General features: G+C 43.9%; 1 protein-coding gene across 1 annotated transcript in view; it reads left to right on the top strand.

Annotated features, from left to right (window-relative positions):
* The window catches only part of BMERB1 (bMERB domain containing 1), a 135,794-nt gene extending 121,085 nt beyond the window's left edge, over positions 1-14,709 (top strand). Inside the window, exons 4-6 of the mRNA XM_036738716.1 lie at positions 8,765-8,879; positions 10,342-10,424; positions 13,336-14,709. Coding sequence (XP_036594611.1) covers positions 8,765-8,879; positions 10,342-10,424; positions 13,336-13,448 — 311 coding nt within the window. The 3' untranslated portion in view covers positions 13,449-14,709. The remainder of the gene's footprint in view (positions 1-8,764; positions 8,880-10,341; positions 10,425-13,335) is intronic.
* Positions 14,710-18,479: the final 3,770 nt, after the last annotated feature.

The raw sequence follows: 18,479 nt of genomic DNA, 5'->3' as shown, positions 1-18,479 counted from the left end.
ATACGGTCTTATGTATATGCATTTGAGTGTATATGTGTATATATGTGCATGTTTATGGATGTCTGTATATACGTATGTCTGTGTACATATGTACACTTGTATGTATATATGTAAATATAAATATATTTATATATTAATTGTAGCCTTCTGGGGGGAGGGAAAAAATAAAGTAAAAAGTGCACAGTAGAGCACAAAAGAAAATATACAAGGAAGCAAAGAAAAGATGGACAGCTTTGAAAATAAAGTGTAGCATTCATTACATAGGTTTTCTTGAAATGGAAATTTATTGTTTTATATTGAATTACTTCATATTCTTCTATGTACATGGCATTTTTTTCTTATTTTGTATTTAAGTTTAAAATAAATTTTAAAACTTAAAAAAAAGAAAATTTTTGAAAAAAAAAACCCAGGCTCACTGAGGTTAAGTGGCTTGCCCATGGTCACACAGCTACCATCAGGGGTGGTTTTTGAACCCCTACAACATAGGTTTCTTCCTATCTCCAAGTCCAGGGCTGTATCTGCTACACCAATTGCCCTCTCAGCCACTGGATTTAAAGTCAAAAGACCTGGGTTCAAATCTCAGCTCTGCTAACTTACTCCTACTCTGTGCCACAAATCACTTGACCTTTCTAAGACTCAGTTTCCTCATGTATAAAATGAGGGGACCGGGTTAGTTGATTCCTAAGGCTCCTTTGGCCTCTTCATCCTATGATCCTTGTGTGACCCTTCCTTTAATTTACAGATGAAGATGCTAAACCCCAATGGAGGAAAATGCCTTCCCCAAAATCACACATTTGTAATGGTGGATGCAGAACTATAGCCAAGCCTTTCGACTCCCCGTTCAATGTTCTTTCCACTACAAAACAGCATCTTCAATTAAAGATGGGAAACCAGAAGGAGAAGCCAAGTGATTTGCCAGGATGCCACTGTAATGCTTGTTTGAGGGCTGGTACTCCCACAGCCATGGCTCCTTGGTCTAGAGACCTGTCAATGCCAACTTTTTTTTCTCAGCCCAAGTCTTTCCTGAATAAACCGCAGCACGAAATAGGCATGAGAGACTCCCTCCTCCTTATCTTTACTCCGCCTCCTCACTTTCTCACCAAGAGTTCTCCCTTTCTATTTTCGGAGCTGTATCAGGTCCTAGATGAATTTAGCTGAGGTTAGAGAAAAATCAGAGCTCTTGGCAATGTGTCAATAAAAGTATTAGGTTAAAAATACACCAAACCACCAAGAAAATTATGTTTCCCAGGCAGGGACAAAGCAGAGCCCACCTGCTCCTCAGCTGCTGATGTGAAGATACCGTTAACTGGAGCCACTTAAGACCATCCTGCTGGGTTAGTCACCAGAGGGCACATGAAAACCAATCCCGACTAGTTGTTTTTCTAAGCCTGTGCCTGAATCCCTTCACTGAGGAATGTGGCATTTTCCACCCTTCATCATCACCCCCAGAGGTTCATGGTGTTCCCATCCCTTCTCTTTTTTGAATCTTTTCCTTCGTCTCTTTGCATTATCTTGGTCATTCCTTGGTCTCTTTTTTTCCAGTTTAGCCTTTTATTTTTGGTACTGGGGTTTAGGCTGTCTGCTCACAGGACAGGAATGGGGTCTAGTTCACCTGTCTGTACTGCACTTGGGCGAGTTTGCAACTTTAAACAGGTCCATAATATATAAATTTAGCAATCCTGCTCCTCTCTTTCTTTATCCCAAATGAATTATCCCTCCCATTCTAGGCAGCTATGTGGTGACATGGATAGAGTGCTGGGCCTGGAGTCAGGAAGACCTGAGTTCAAATCCAGCTTCATGTATTTATTAGCTGTGTCACTTAACCTCTGTGGGCCTCAGTTTCCTCAATGGTAAAGTAGGGATAATAATGGCGTTTAACTCTTAGAGTTTTTATTAGGATCAAATAAGATAAAATTTGTAAAGTTCTGGGTAACACAGTGGATAGAGTATTGGGTCTAGACTCAGGAAGACCTGAGTTCAAATTTGGCCTCAGACACTTACTAGCTGTGTGACCCTGCGCAAGTCACTAAACCCTGTTTGCCTCAGTTTCCTCATCTGTAAAATGAGCTGGAGGAGATGGCAAACCACTTCTGAATCTTTGCCAAGAAAACCACAGATAGGGTCACGAAGAGTTGGATTCAACTTAAATGACTGAACAACAACAGCAGTGCCTGGCAAATGAAAGGCAATTTATAAATGTCGGTGTCCATCCCCACTCCTTTTATGTTCTGTCTCTTCTTTCCACGGGGACCGTTCCTCTGATGAAGCAATGCTTCTAAAGCACATTTCAGTTGCATATGTGTTCTACGATTATTCCTTCCTTGTTAAGTTCTAGAGTAGAAACCACGACCCAACTACAACTCAAATTAGTCCTGGGGAACACTTTCAGAAAGGCTTCCTGTCCCACCAGCATCACGTCACCAGCCATTTCTGTTGTTCCGCCTTTCCTGAGTGGAGAGAGACAGACAGACAGACAGAGAGAGAGAGAGAGAGAGAGAGAGAGAGAGAGAGAGAGAGAGAGAGAGCCACCTTGTCTCCAGAAGCAAAGGAAGGAAAGAGACATTAGGAAGGGCGAAAGACCCAAAATAAAACAACTGAGGGGAAGAAAACAACTTAGAAAAACGGAGGCACTGAGAGCTAGCAATTTTGTTCGCAGTTTATTATAAACCCTTACATAGTGTTTCACAAATAACAAAGTATATTTACACATTACTTCATCTAAGATGATGGACAGGGAGAAGAGGAGACTTGCTTAATGTTATTCTGACTGTTCTCCATGCCTGGAATGCTCTCCCTCCTTTATCTCTTCCTCCTCTCTCTCCTACCTCTATCCTTCCCTTGATTCCTTCAGGTCCCAGCTAAAATCCCACCTTCTACAGGAATCCTTCCCAATCCCTCTTAATTCTAGTGCCTTCCCTCTCTTGTCTAGTTCTCATTTATCTTGTATGTAGTATGTCTGTACATAGTTGTTTATGTGTTATCTTCCCCATTAGACTGGGAGCTTCTTGAGGGCAGGGACTATCTTATGCTTTTCTTTATATTCCCAGTGCTTAGCACAATGCCTGGGACGTAACAGGTGCTTGATAAATGCTTATCAACTGACAGGCTGACTGCCAGGCATAGCGAATAGCGTTCTGGGCTTGGATCCCGGAAGAACTCTGACATTTACTAGGTAGGTGACCATGGGTGAGTCATATAAGCTTCACTGAGGCTTAGTTCCTTCATCCGTAAAATGGAAATAATAATGCCTATAGTACCTGACTCATTGGGTTGCTGTGACACTCAGATGAAATTATATTTATAAACAGCTTTGCCAAGTATAAAGCGTGCGCTCTCTCGCTCTCTCTCCCCCTCTCTACCTCTTTTTCTCTTTCCCTCCCTCTCCCTCTCTCTTCCTTCTCTCCCTCTCCCTCTCTCTTCCTTCTCTCTCTCTCTCCCTCTCTTTCTCTCTCTCTCTCTGGCTCTCTGTCTCTGTTTCCTTGGATCTACTCCAACATCCCTATGGGGCATCTCCAACTAGATCCAGCATGCCCAAAAGGAAACATCTTTTTCCCCAAACCAACCTGTCTTCCCAGCTTCCCTATTTCTGTCCAGGTCACCATTATCATTCTAGTCACCCAGGTTCACAACCTTGGAGTCATCATTATAACTTTTGATTTTCCCCCTCCCCGCCTCCAGACCACATCCAAACAGTTTCTAATTCCTGTTGATTCTTCCTCCATGAAATATCTGCTCTCTCTTCTCCGCTCACGTTCCTCTAGTTCAGGCCCTCATCACCTTTCACCTGAGCTACTGCAATCGCCTTCTGTGATCTCCCTGCTCCGTGTCTCCCCTCACTCCAATGCATCCTCCACACAGCTGCCAAAGTGAATTTCCTACAGTACAGGAATGACCATTGCTCCTCACATGCTCCCAGAGCTCCCTGCTGCCTCTAGGATAAAGCACAGACTCCTCCATCTGGCACTTAAAACCCTTTACAGCCTGGCTGGCTCCAGCTTGCCTTCCATGATCATTTCCCGCACCACACAGGCAGGCCAAACCAGCCTGCTCACTGTTCCTCAGGAAACACGTCTCATCTCCTGCCCCTGTTCACATGATGCCCCTCGTGCTTGGAATGACATCCCTCCTCAGCATTTTAAAGTGTGTGTTAAATTTAACATGATAGTAACCAAACAGCCCTGTTCTGAATAAGGCTCTAGACCTTCAGTTAGGAAGTTGTTGTCTAGTTGTGTCCAACTCTTCATGACCCCATTTGGGGTTTTCTTCGCAAAGATACTGAAGTGGTTTGCCATTTCCTTCCCCAGTTCATTTTACAGATGAGGAACTGAGGCAAACAGGGTTAAGGGACTTACTGAGAGAGTCACACAGCTAGTAAATATCTAAGGCCAGATTTGAACCTAGCTCTTCTTTACTTCAGGCCCAGCACTGTATACACGGCACCACCTAGCTGCCCCTAAGTGGGGTTAGGAAAACCTAGGTTCAAATCTGACCTCAGTCACTATTTTTGTGACCCTGGGTAAGTCACTTAACCCCTCAGTTTCCTCCTCTGTAAAGTGGGTATAATAATAGCACCTGCCTCCCAGAGTTGTTGTACATATAATACATATAATAATTGTACAGCACTGCACAGAGTGACTGACAGTAAGTGCTGTATGCATGTTAAAAAACATTTTCATTTAACATTTCACCTGCGTCCCCTTGTGACCAGCCCTCCGCTCTCCTCTGTGTATTTCTTTAAAATTTCATTGACACTCTTTTCTTACCCTCCTCCCCCTTAACCTTCACTGCCTACCAGCTTCCCCTTCTCTAACCAGTAGGCTCTCTCCCTTCTGACAAATAAGTAAAATCAAACAAAACAAACCAGCGTATCGGCTGCATCTAAAAATCTGTGTCTTGTTCTGCACTTCTGGTTCATCACTTCTACCGATCTGTGGGAAATGTGAGTCAGCATCAGTCACGGCTGGTCAATGCACTGATCAGAATTCTGTCATCTTTCAAAGTTGTTTTTCTTTACATTTTTGTAGTCATTGTATAGATTGTTCTGCTTGTGCTCACTTCATTCTTCAGTTGATAGAAATCTTTCAAGTTTCTTTGAATCCTCCCTTTGTCGTTTTTTATGGCACAGTAATATCCATTATATTCATATGCCATAGTTTCTCTAGCTATTTTCCAACTCATGTGCATCTACTTTGTTCCCAGCTCTTTGCTACAACAAAGTTTCAATATTTTTTGTATAGACGGGGGTCCTTTCCTCCTGTCTTTGACCTCTACGGGGGTATATGCCCAGTAGCGTTGTCACTGAGTCAAAGGGTATGCATAGGGTAGATGTACTTCCAAACTTGTTTTCAGAATGATTAGCATAGTAAGAATGAATAAATGCATCTTGATTGACTTAAAGCACCATATAAATGGCAGTTGTTGGCATTATTATTATTTAAGCACCAGACAATTCCTAAGTTCAGTACAGAAGATAAGACACCATCAATACCTGAGTCCTTAAGGAAAAGACTGAGAAAAGGAAGACAGGGTATATTAGCAAGGCAATAATCACAATATAGTTGATAATTGCCAAAATGCCTATGTGGTTCTGTATCGCAAAATATACAACTCTCCACATAGAGGGTAGCAGAAGTAAACTATTTATTCAGACACCAAATAACCAGATCTCGAAACCAATAAGTCCACAACATCACAGCAGAGAGTGACTCCATCCCACAACCTTCTCCCCTGCTAGGGCCTTGCCACCAACAAGCAAACTCGCAGCACAGCTATCACAGGTCTGCTCTCTTTCCCTCAGCTCTAACTGTTGTAACTGTTCTCTCTGCATTTCCTGTGATACAATTTCCTTTTCCTTTCAGCAAGCTCCTCCCACCACATGTGACTTAGGCTTCCTGTAATGTAAGCAGGTCTCATGGCCTATTAATGGGTGGGAAAGATCTTCCAATCTAAATTTCTATTACACAGGGGAGCACCATCAACCTCAAGCAATTAGGAATGTATAAGAAAAAAGTGTCAGACCCCACAACACAAGGGTTCAGGTTAGACTGAATGTATGAACAAGATTGGAATTTGGTTTTAGTGTGTCCTTGAGGCATAACCCAATGGAGTGGTCACAATTTGCTCTGATCTCAGTCTTGAGGGGTTCAACTAGATGATCTTGAATGTCCCTTTCCGCTTTTCATTTATTCTTTCATTCATTCATTCAATAGCATTTATTAAGTAACTACCATGTGCCAGGAACTGTGACCTTCATATCAATAGCTAGAGAACAAGTATGCAATTTTCTGTCCCTGCCTTTAGAAACATGATTTCTTTGTTTTTGCGCAAAAAAAAAGCCAATGCAACAAAAATTAGGAGGGAAGCAGAAAATTGGGAGAAAATCTTTACAACTAGTGTCACTGATAAAGGCCTCATTTCTAAAATATACAGGGAACTGAGCCAAATATATAGGAATACAAGTCATTCCCCAATTGAGAAATGGTCAAAGGATATGAACAGGCAGTTTTCAGAGGAAGAAATTAAAGATATCTATAGGCATATGAAAAAATGCTCTAAATCACTACTGATTAGAGAAATGCAAATCAAAACAACTCTTAGATACCACATCTCTCCTGTCAGATTGGCTAAAATAACAAAACAGGAAAACAATAAATGCTGGAGAGGATGTGGGAAAATTGGAACATTGTTACATTGCTGGTGGAGTTGTGAACTGATCCAGTCATTTTGGAGAGCAATTTGGAACTATGCCCAAAGGGCTATAAAAATGTTCATACCCTTTGACCCAGCAATACTCACTTCTAGGGTTGTATCCCAAAGAGATCACACAAGTGGGAAAAGGACCCAGATGTACAAAAATATTTAGAGCGGTGCTCTTTGTGGTAGCTAAGAATTGGAAATCAGAGGGATGCCCATCAATTGGGGAATGGCTGAACAAGCTGTGGTATATGAAGGTAATGGAATATTATTGTGCCGTAAGAAATGGGGATGATACGGACTTCATAACAACCTGGAAAAACCTACATGACATAATGCTGAGTGAGCAGAGCAGAGCCGGGAGAACATTATACACAATCACCCATATATGGATTCTGTGAGGACTAACCCTGACAGACTTTGCTTGTCTCAGCAACACAAGGTACAAAGACAACTCCAAAGGACTCATGATGGAGAATGCTATCTACATCCAGAGAAAGAACTATGAAGTATGAATGCAGATTGAGGCACACTTCATGCTAGCCTTCCCCCCCCCCGCTTTTTTTTTCTTTTTCTCTCTTTTGTTTTTGTTTTTGGGTTGGTTTTTTTTTTGGTCCTGTTTCTTCTTTATCATGATTCATTTCATTGCTCATAATTCTTCTCCATAACTTGACTAGTGTGTAAATTAATTCAATGTGAAGTTATACGTGGAAGTTATATGGGATTCCATGCTGTCTTGGGGGGGGGGGGGAAGGAGGGAACAAAATCTGGAACTCAAAATTATGTAGAACCAAGTGTTGTAAACTAAAAATAAAAAAAAATTAAAAAAGAAACATGATTTCATAGTAGATTTGTGGGTTTCAAAATAAAATACATTTATCAGCCTACAAATACTGACATCATTCTATCTGATGACTGGAGGAATTAAAGAAATTCAGCTAAACTGGATCTTGATTTGAACATTGACAATAGTATCTGTTTCTTCTGTCATTGTGTCCTTCCTTCTAAAGAGGACCATGACCGTGATGTCATGAGTTAGAAATGAATTGGATTTAAGTGAGGGAGGGCTGTGCAAAGTCACCAGCCTCACTCTCTTCTCCAGAGACATCTGGGTCCAGTGGCCAGATATCAGTCAGGATGACTGGAGATGGGAGACTTTGGTCTTTTTAAGCTAAGGTCTTTCCCAGGTCTCAGTTTGTCTGAGGAAATGCCCATTCAGTGATTAAGGCTAGGTAAGAAATGAGGCAAAGAATGACCTCTTTTACCTATTAAAAAAAAATCAATCTGGGAGGGGAAGACCCTCAGGGTTTCTGGCCAAAACAGAAGCAATTGCTATTTACACTCACTCTGAGCCATCAGAGGCCAAATAATGACCAAACGAGGTGTGGCTGGGACCTATCGTTGGCCAAACTAGGACAGCCTGAGTGACTTGGGTTTAAGGCCAGTCCCAGTTGGGCAATGCAGCTCCTTCCTTCCTTCCTTCCTTCCTTCCTTCCTTCCTTCCTTCCTTCCTTCCTTCCTTCCTTCCTTCCTCCTTCTGTCCACATAGGGACAATTCACTTGCAAGTCATGATATCACCTTCCCAATGTCCTGGCCCTCTTTGAGAATGAAGGACAAACAACAGTCAACAATCTGTGAGTAGTAGTAGCTGCCCCACTTGGGACACAACTGGCCAGTTCCAGTTGAGCAACACAACTCCCTCCCTCCCTCCGTCCTTCCTCCCTTCTTTCCTCTGGAGACAAAGTGTGCCACCTGGCCTGAGGCTCTCCTGACAGTTCTTGAATCAACAATGCTTTTTGTTTTGACATCCAATTCATGTTTCAGTAGTATCTCCTTCACCAAAAGAGGTTCAGCAAAACCATTTGCCACATTTACTGTCTGCTAGTATATGCAGTATTCTGCTCCCCTAAACTCCCATGTCTGCAATGAAGGAAAGGGGGTGCACTTTCTTGATTCTTTTCCAGGGCCCAGTGTGACCATCACAATTATACAGTGGTCAGTGGTCAGTTCCTTCTGAAAAGCCAAAGTGGCCCTTTAGTTCATTTTCTGAATCTTTTTCTTTATTTTCAGAAAAAGAAAAAACTAAACCGCAAAAGCAGAGAGAGGATGAATTGATCCAGAAGATCCATAAATTGGTGCAAAAGAGAGACTTCCTGGTGGATGATGCAGAAGTGGAGCGATTACGGTGAGAGTGACAGATGGCCCCAGCAGGTCAGGTCTCTAGAGGAGACAAAACTTGGGGCAAGTTGAGACATCCTTGGATCTAGGAACACTATTGATACTGCTGTCCTGATCATTCCCATCCTCAGAATCTTCAGGGCCATCATGCCCACCCAATATTGGAGCCCTTGCTAAAAAATCATTAAAGGGGCCTCCAAAGAGTCACCCTTTTAAAACTGATAGGCCAGAACCAACTTGCTCACTCCCTTTTTGGACCACACACGTGAGGTTGAGACATAGAACAGGTTTCTCTCCCCAGACTTACCAATTAATGGCTGGAAGGGAAAGAGCCCTCAGATAGTTTGACCTTACCTAGGTGATCTGGGGCTCAGTCTATTTCCTTAGCCCTGATAGCACCCTGGGGGAAAATGACATGATTAATAAATGGAAAAGCATTTGTTGAACATCTGCGATGTACCAAGCACTGTGCTAGGTGCTGGGGACACAAATACAAATGATACAGTCCCTGTCCTCAAGGAGCTTCCATTCTATTAAAGGGAGATTGCACATCCCAGGGAGTGGTGGTCAAGGACGAGGGCTTTGTTCTGAAATCATAGAAATGATGAGCAGAGTCCTAGGAAGTCCATTACCATGCCCCTTAAAGAAATAATGATAATTTTCATTTTATTAGTGTTCTGAGAGTAAAAGGTGGAAAGTAGAAGTAGGGGGAAAAATACATACATGGTGGCGGAACAGATGACAAAACGTCTAGACTGGATGGAAGCATGAAGCACGGTCTTGGGCAGGCTAGATGTAGTGAGGTTAGGTGTATTTGTACTCTTTCACAAGCAGGACATCTCGGTCCCAAGGTAAAGTTCCAAAACTGAGTAGGCTACCTCTCATTTTGAGGAGCAGCATGAGCTTTAGAAGGCTCAACTAGAGTGTCCTTTTCCAGGTGGGGAGAATGGGCTAGATGGTCCGACTGATGCGCATATGTCTGGGCTAAATAGAGGAAAGGATGAAGTGAATGGGGCAAAGGATATTCTTAGACTCAGAAGGACTAAAGGAACAGTGGTACTTCAGGCAGCTGGATGGTCAGGTGTACCCGGTTCTCGTCTGATATGCCAGTGAGCATAGCAGCGAGGACTTCATCAAAAGGGGTCAGCTGCCTTCAGAGGTCAGAAGTTAGTGACCAGGAAACCACACTCACCCCAACTCTGATGGCAGCTCAGTTTGGCCCATTTCATGAAGGTCTCAGTAGGGAGGGTCCTAAAGACCTTGGCATGATGCCCTGAGCCCTAGTCAGGTTTCTACTCAGGCCTGTACAGGAAGAGTTGTGGTGCTCAATGTGGCTCATAAAACTTGACATTCCTTGGGCCACACCTTAACATCCCTTCCCCACTGTACTTTATCCTCTTCCCTTTTTTATTAGTGATTTTATGACTCTTTAATGCTTTTTTCTCCTTTCTTCATGTTTGCCCTAACAGGGAACAAGAAGAAGACAAGGAAATGGCAGAATTTCTGAGAATCAAGTTAAAACCTCTAGAAAAAGTAACCAAATCTCCAGCCAGTGAGTGTCTTGGTCTCTATTTTTCCCCCCAAGAAGAGGAGGGCTGGGAATGGATTAGATACGCTCAGCATTTAGGTCAGAGTACATTGAGTGAAAAAATGAAATGCTTTCCAGGAAATCCATGAGCTGGCAACATCTGTCCTTGTCTACACATTGTTCAAGGGAAAGAGCCTAGGACCTGGAGTCACAGGACCTGAGTTTGAATCCCAGACCTGACACCTTGGGCAGTTAGTCAGGCAATAAATATTAATTAAGCAGCTACTATGCCACAGGCAATGAGCTAACCACTGGTAATAGGTAAAGGTAAAAGAAAGGTAAAAGACAGCCTCTATCTGTGAGGGGAGACAATTTGTAGACAACTATGTACAAATGAGATATATACAGGAGATGTTCAACAGAGGGAAGGCTCTAGAATTAAGAGGGACTGGGACAAGCTTCAGTTAGAAGAAGGAATTTTAGCTGGGACCTGAAGTAAGGAAGCCAGGAGGCAGAACTGAGGAGGGAGAGCATTCCAGGCATGGGAGACAGGTAGCGAAGATGCCGAGTTGGGCGATGGATTATCTTGTTTGAGGAACAACACAGAGGCCAGTTGCACTAGATTACAGAGTATGTGGGAGAGGAGGTATGATGTATAGGAAGACTAGAAAGGTGGTTTTAAGGGTCGGGGGAGGTTTTGCACACCAGAGGATTTTGTATTTAATCCTGGAGGTGATAGGGAGCCACTGGAGTATGTTAAATAAGGGTGGTGATGTGGTCAGACCTGCAATTTAGGAGGATCATGTTAACCAAGGATGGACGAGAGTGGAGAAAGACTTGTAGCTAGTGGACCTTCAAGGTCCTTTCCAGATTTCAATCTACGACCCAATGGCTTTCATACGTGGAGGTATGCGTGCACATAGGCAGAGATGGGGGGTTTGAGGCTGAGGGCTGCAGGAGCGAGTCTCTCCTGCTGGAGTAGGGTAGGGTACAACAAAGACAGTCGTCCTTCCTCTTATAGGAATACATGGCACAAGTTCCACCATCCCCCAATATCCATGGCAGAACCAGAACAGCCTCCCCCAAGTTGGCACTAAGCAAGGATTGGCCGAACAGTAATGAGAGCTCACGTTTACATAAGAGTCTTAGAGTTTGTCAAATATTTTCCATACACTTAGCCCCAAAAGGGTCCTGTGGGGCAGATGCTATCATCATCCTCATTTAACCATTGAGAAAAGACAAGCTTGGAAATGTTAAATGCTTTACCCAGGGTCATACAGGTATAGTAAGTATTCTAGGGAGGATTCAAACTCAGATTATCCTGGAGGCATGGCCAGCACTCTATCCCAGAGGAAAGAAAAGAAACGTTTATATAACACCTACTATGTGCCAGGCAATGTGCTAAGCACGTCACAAATACTATCTCATTTGATCCTCATAACACCATTCGGAGTTAGGTAGTATCAATCATCCCCATTTTACAGTTGACAAAATTGAAGCAAGCAGAGGTTAAGTGTGACTCCAGCTAGTAAGTTTCTGAGGCAGGATCTGAACTCAGGTCTTCCTGCCTCCAGGTCCACCTCTCTAGCCAATGCACCACCTAGAGATATACTAGATCTCCTATAGTGCCCACAAGGCTATACCATCTCCAGATAAATGGGAGAAGCTTGTTGCTATCAGATCAGAAAAAGAAGGGGTGAGAACTCTGATGACTCAGTCTCATGAATGAAAACCCCAAAACAGGAAAGACCCTTGGATCCTTGGAGAAAGTGGCTACTTCCTCCTGGGGAACACCCCCGTGGCAGGGAGCTGTCAAACTTTCTTGACCATATTGTTTGAAACTGGTGGGAAAGGAGAAGAAATAACTGATGGGCCAGAGAAAATGCAGTGAAATTGATAGAAGTCAAGGTAGCCTGACCTCTGCAACCTCATGCAGGTGAGCGCGAGTGTGTGTGTGTGTGTGTGTGTGTGTGTGTGTGTGTGTGTGTATGTGTGTGTGTGTAGGGGAGGAAGAGGGGGAGAGAGAGAGATGTCATTAATGATGGTAACAGTACATTTCTGTAGCACTCTATACCCCTATACCTACCTACCCCTATGTGGTAGGTAGAATAAGTACATATTATGATCCTCATTTTTTACGTGGGAAGAAAATTGAATCTTTAAGAGATTGAGTGAAGTTGGTTAATTAAAGCCCATGCCACGTAGGAAGGCTCCTCTTCTCCCTAATTATAAGCCCAGTGTACTTTCTCCTCTATCCTCAGAGCTAGGTGTAACACAGAGTGTCGGACCCAGAGTTGGGAAAGTGAGTTTAAATCCTACTTCACACACTTGCTGGCTGGATGTCCATGAGCAAAGTCTTTAGTTAACCTCTCTGACCATCATTTCTTCTTCTGTAAAATCATAGCAATAGTTCTCACCTTGCAGGGTTGTTATTAGAGTGGAGATCACGTAGGCCCTCTACAAAAGTCAGAGTATACATACATACACACACACACACACACACATATTGCATTTTAAAATAAAATGTACACCAATCAGTCAGAAAGCATTTATGAATCACCTGCTGTATGCCAGGCACTGTGCTAAGCTCTGGGGACCCAAAGAAAAGCAAAAGCAAAAGCGTAGTCCCTGCCCTCAAGGAGCTCAAGGGAGACAAACATGAAAACAACTAGGAAAACCAGTGATTTTTTTTTTCTTTACTAACATATAGCTTTTGTTGCAGAATTTCCTCCATACTTTACTCCCTCAATATAGTCCAAGTCACTTTTTGGGTGGGCTGAGGGGTAGATAAAATAGAGGAGCTTAGAAAAAAAGTGAAATTGATTAAATCCTTGCTGCTTCAGGAGGGAGCTGGGCAGGTGGGAGATACTGAGACCAAGGGGACTTTTGGTATGATCCACCACCACATCCCATGTTCATTCATCTCCCACCACAGGTTCTCCAGCAGAGAAGAAGGCAGAACCCCCACCTACTAAGCCTACAGTTGCCAAGACTGGCATCGCACTCATTAAGGATTGTTGTGGGGCCACCCAATGCAACGTTATGTAGCCCCTGGAGGGCTCTCCTTCGGCCTTGGGGCCACCCCACCTTCTTATCTTCATAGCCCCCATTTCACCGGGGCCAAAACAAAACAACAACAAAAAAAAACTTTGCAAGGCAGAAGGGATCAAAGGCAACCCTAATTCTGCCACTAGGGCCATGGGCGTGGTGGGGCCCAGCCGTCATGTACAGAGTGTAGCAATAGGGAGTCCCTCACTGTTGCATGGCCCTCCCCACGCGCATGCCGAATACAGGAGTTATGTATAGCAGTTTATCCAACCATTGGGAAAGAGCTGTCTTTTTAAGAAGAAAAGTATATATACATATATATAATCCCATTGTGCAAACAAGCTGGGAGAGGGGCATGTTCCCCAAGTGTGTACAATTGTGATTTTTAACAATTTAGCACTTTATAGGACTAGTCCCATGCCCCTTATCTCGTTGAAACTGCCCCACCTCCTGTTTCCCACCTTGCCCTTACTTGGGCTCTGCCAGTGCACCAGATGATAGGGGCTGCAAGAAGCCAGCACCGTTTCTCCAATCCTATAGTAATGGGAACCCCAAAGTCAGCCCCTAGACTGTGGGCTTCTTGGATCAGTGAAGAAAGGCACAAGAGGGCACGGCCCCTGCCATTGCTGGCCATTTGGCATCTTCCCAGGTGTCGTTTGAGTGCTGTTGTGGTCAATCTCTGCTCTCACATCATGTGTGTGAGCCTGGGTCAGCCTTCCCAGCCTAAGTCTCTCACTAGAGCTCAGGTCCCCCTTCTTATATTCCCCATGAAGGCCATTCTTTGTGGGCACCACCTATCTGTGTTTGGCCTCAGCCAGAATAGTCAAGCCAAGGAGAACAGCTATACATGGTTCTCCTGGGCCTAAATTAATTCTAGAGAGCTGAGCAAGGTCAGAGGTGAGGAGGACACAAAATAAAGGACTGGGGGAGCCCTCTACACTTGCCAGCAGGTCACCAGAGAAGCTGCCATGAGTGTGGCTGCCTCAACAGCTACATTTGACTTCTTGAGGAACAAGAGAGCGCCAATGGATGGGAGAGTCAGCTTGACCCAACGTCTGTGTTCCACTGTGCAGTGGCTTATTTTAATCAGTCTGCCAATTCAACCCATGTAAATCTCTTTGTACATTTGCTATAGCCAGCAGGGCGCGGTTTGTGCAACATCTCTGTGTGTGTGTGGCCTAAATAGTTATGTGACTCAAGACTTGCTGATGTCAATCATCCATCTGGAAAAAAAATAATAAAAATGCAAACAATTGAGCTCATATCACTTTTAAAAGGCCTCTCCTGCCTGCTGCGGCCAGCACCCAGGGGCCTGAGGTCAGGAAGTTCACTCCTCCGCCACCACTTATGGTGTAAGCTTTAGGACTCATCCAAGTTAGTTACGGGTGTAAACTAGGGCCAATAAAAATGCCTTTTTGTCCAGGTGGCCTAAGTTTGGGAAACCCAACCTGGATAAAATAGAGCAGATGGCTTCTGTTCCCCACACCTCCACCCAGGCTCCAGAGGGCCTAGCTGTTCTCCCTCCCCACAGAGAATGTGGGAGTCAAAATCCCAATGCCAAGCCCATTACAAAGCAATAACTCACTGCTCCAACCAGCAAATGTAGATTGAAGTCTTCATAAAAATGCCACCTCACATATGTCTGCCTGGCCCTGAGCTAAACCGAACTCATACTCTTGCCACATTTATTGATTTTTTTCCTATTTATTCTAGCATTTCACACAAAGGAGGGAGAAAAGTAATTATCCAAGCAGGTCCTGGAACACCGGTAATTCTGCACAGATCTAAAAAGCCTCGCTCGGAATGTCATACACCCACATTCAACCCCACAAATACAGAAAACAGCTTCAGCAAAGTGGTTATCCTTTAAAGAAAAAATAATGGTTTTTAATAGGATTATAAAATCAGATCAAATCTCTGGTCCCTTCAGTCCAGGATTCCCTTTTAGATGGCACCAAGGAACACTTTGTGAGAAAGAGTGGCCATTATTTTCTGGGATGTTATCTTCAAAGGTTAAGGGTCTGTCTGCAAAGAACTTAACTTCCCTTCAGATAGCATGCTAAGGGCTGATGATCTGTGTGACACCTGTCACAGCCTAGCTAGACCTACGGGGTTAACCTAGCCTTAAGCTGCCCACAAACCTGCATTTCTGGCCGAGTGGGAGTCAAGCAGGTAGCAGGGCCATGTTGGGCTATTAATGTTGAAATGAAGAGAAACACTGAACTTCAGGAGTGTGGGGGCATCTGGCATCTGTAGAAAAGATTGGGAAGATCCAAATAGATAATTAACCTAGCCAAATACCAGAGCCCACATTCATACAACTATAAGTGTAACAAGAAGAGATCAAGAAGAGTACCAACCCAGATGAAAACACGAGGGGAAGGAAACTGAAGGGAGCTTCAGCCAAAATAAGCATAAAGTTTTCTGAGAGTGAATCACTGCTGGTAACAAGATTAGGTGGTTTTCTCATTTCTTTTGACTGGATCTGCCAATGTCAGGGTCCTGCCTAATTTAAAATGTTAGCTCATCAAACATGAATCTGTTATCTCCTTAAATTTTTATTTTTGTCCAATAGGAGCTCCCAGGGCATGTTTGTGTTGGCCAGGCTTGATTCCTGCTCTGCTGAAATGTGTCTCATTGTGGTCCTTTTCCAAGGCAGATCAGTATATAAAGATGAAATTTCAAGGGAAAAAAGGGGGAGGGGGGAGTGAAGGGAGAATTGAGCAACAGAACCAGGGAAATAAAGTATTCATTCCTCTCCTACTATTTGTCAGGGGGGTCCTGTGACCTGACACAGGCCTGCCCAAGAGAAGAGGGAAGAGAACAGAAGAAGATATTTAGGGCATAGCCTTTGCTGACCCTATCTATGGTAGTTGTCATTGCCTGATCCTTTCGTATATTCTGTACTATGTATTTCAAGCCATTTGTGGTGCATGACAGTATGTAAGACTCTCTTCAGAGTTAAGCATACCTAATATAGGGACACCCCAAGACACAGAAAAAGTCATCTAGGTAACTAAGCTCCCCAGAGCTGTACATCTCCGCCATGGAAGGGTCTTCGAATGTCACCTTTCTGTTCCCTATAGTTTAACTACCCAGCCCACCTATGTGTGGCAGCATTTTTATCTTGTTCTAGAAAACAAAGATCCTAAAAGATATCCCCAAATTCCCACGTTCAGCATTACAGAAGGAAGTTAGACCAACAACCCACTCCATTCTGCTGAGGAATTTGCTAATACTTAGTCTCTAGTGCTGCCCACAACTCCTTCACATTAGTATTGAGGGAGTCAGGGGACCCCTCTCAGCCAAAGCGGCTGTTGTTCTGACTGCACCCCCTTCCCCCCCAGGCAGAAGCAGCTCAATTGTTTCTGGCTGGTGGGCTCCTCAAGATGACAGCTGGTTGAGAGATTTCTTCCAGTCCCAGAGGTAAACTAGAGATTCTTTTTTTTGTTTTTTTGTTTAAAGTGCTTTTCCCAGACATCCCAGCAGACTATACCTGATTGGAGGTGACTCATGGCAAGTCAGGGGTACTGCAGAGCCTTAGATAAATTTGCTTTTATTAATCAGCCGCCCCTCGAGCTGGAGGTGTGCAGTCCTCTACATCATATTCACTGCAGATCCTTAGGAATCTTCTCCAAGTCTAATTTGCCCTAAGCAGAGGATGGCAGTATCTATTTTGTTTTTACAACAGAATAAATATAGCAGCCAAAGTGTTAGAGCTCATCTCTGAGAGCCAATTTATGATGCTGAGGTTAGATAAGGTTAGACATCACTTGGTTTGGTTTGGTAAGGGAGAAACTGGTGATGGTGTGGAATCCATGTCAATAGTACTGGCTGGTACTGGCAGTACAACTAAGTGCTGCTCCTGGCCAGGGGTAAATTCAAGCCAGCACCCCCAGGGCATTCTTGGGTTTCAATTTTCCATAGGCTTATCCTACAATTCCAACCTTTTGTGAAAGCCCAAAGCATAAAGACATTTCAGAAAGCAAGTTGATATCTGGACGCATGTATCACAGAAGCATGAAAGAGAAAGGAACAAGCTGAAGTCACAGCACTCTGAAATCCAGAACTGTTCTGTTACTCAACTGAACAAATACTCATGTAAAATACGTGGTTGGTAGCCACCTAATATAGATATGGTTGGCTCAATGTGGCATGGATGGATACCATCTGCAATCTAGCCTACCAAGAATCCATGGGAGGACACAATGCTTTTGTGAGGAAGAAGAGGGCTATACCTACCCTTCCAGGAGTCTACTGGAATAGAATAAGCAGGATCCAGGACTTCCAGGGCAGAACAGCGTCTCCTATGGGAATCAAGGATACATTGGGTGTTGAGATCTCATGTCTGCCACCCAAATGTCCATACTTGTCTCTTTCAAAGTCCTCTGAAGTATCTGCCCTATCCCCAGCACCCTGGCTTAGAGGGGTCCCTCAGTCACATCTCCCTCTGGGGATAGGGTATAGCATTAGACGGTGGCTCAGAAATACTTCCTGAAGCTTGGGCAGAAGTGGGATTATACTTAAGTCCTGCTTTGTTCAAGGCACTACACCGGTGCGGGATGAGATAAAGGCAAAATCAAAACACTCCCTGCCATCAAGCACTTCACATTCTAATGGGAGAAAGCTAGGCCATGAACGTAAAAGATCTATTTAATTCAACCTCTCTGTCCCTACCACCTCTGACCTCTCTTAATTTGGCTTACTGAAAAGCTGTTTGTAGAACTCAGGATGCTTGCCTTAGCCTATGATGAAAAGAACCGAGAGAGGACCGAGTATGAGGTTGAGGCTACGGAAATGCCTGCATTGTCTAGCCCAAACCTATGGAGAAATGGAGGATGCTAGGCAATGTGGTATTATTCAAAGAGAATTGGTTCTGGAATCAGAGAACCTGGGTTCAAATCTTGCCTCCTGACACTTCACATGCCCTTGGCTAAGTCATTTTGCTTCCCCAGCCTCAGTGTCCTCATTTGTAAAGTGAGGGGGTCAGACTAGATGGTCTCTAAAGTCCCTTTTAGCTTGAGATCTACA

The sequence above is a fragment of the Trichosurus vulpecula genome, chromosome 9 (genome assembly GCF_011100635.1).
Source record: "Trichosurus vulpecula isolate mTriVul1 chromosome 9, mTriVul1.pri, whole genome shotgun sequence".
Taxonomy (NCBI): Eukaryota; Metazoa; Chordata; class Mammalia; order Diprotodontia; family Phalangeridae; genus Trichosurus; species Trichosurus vulpecula.
This window is presented reverse-complemented; position numbering and strand designations above follow the sequence as displayed.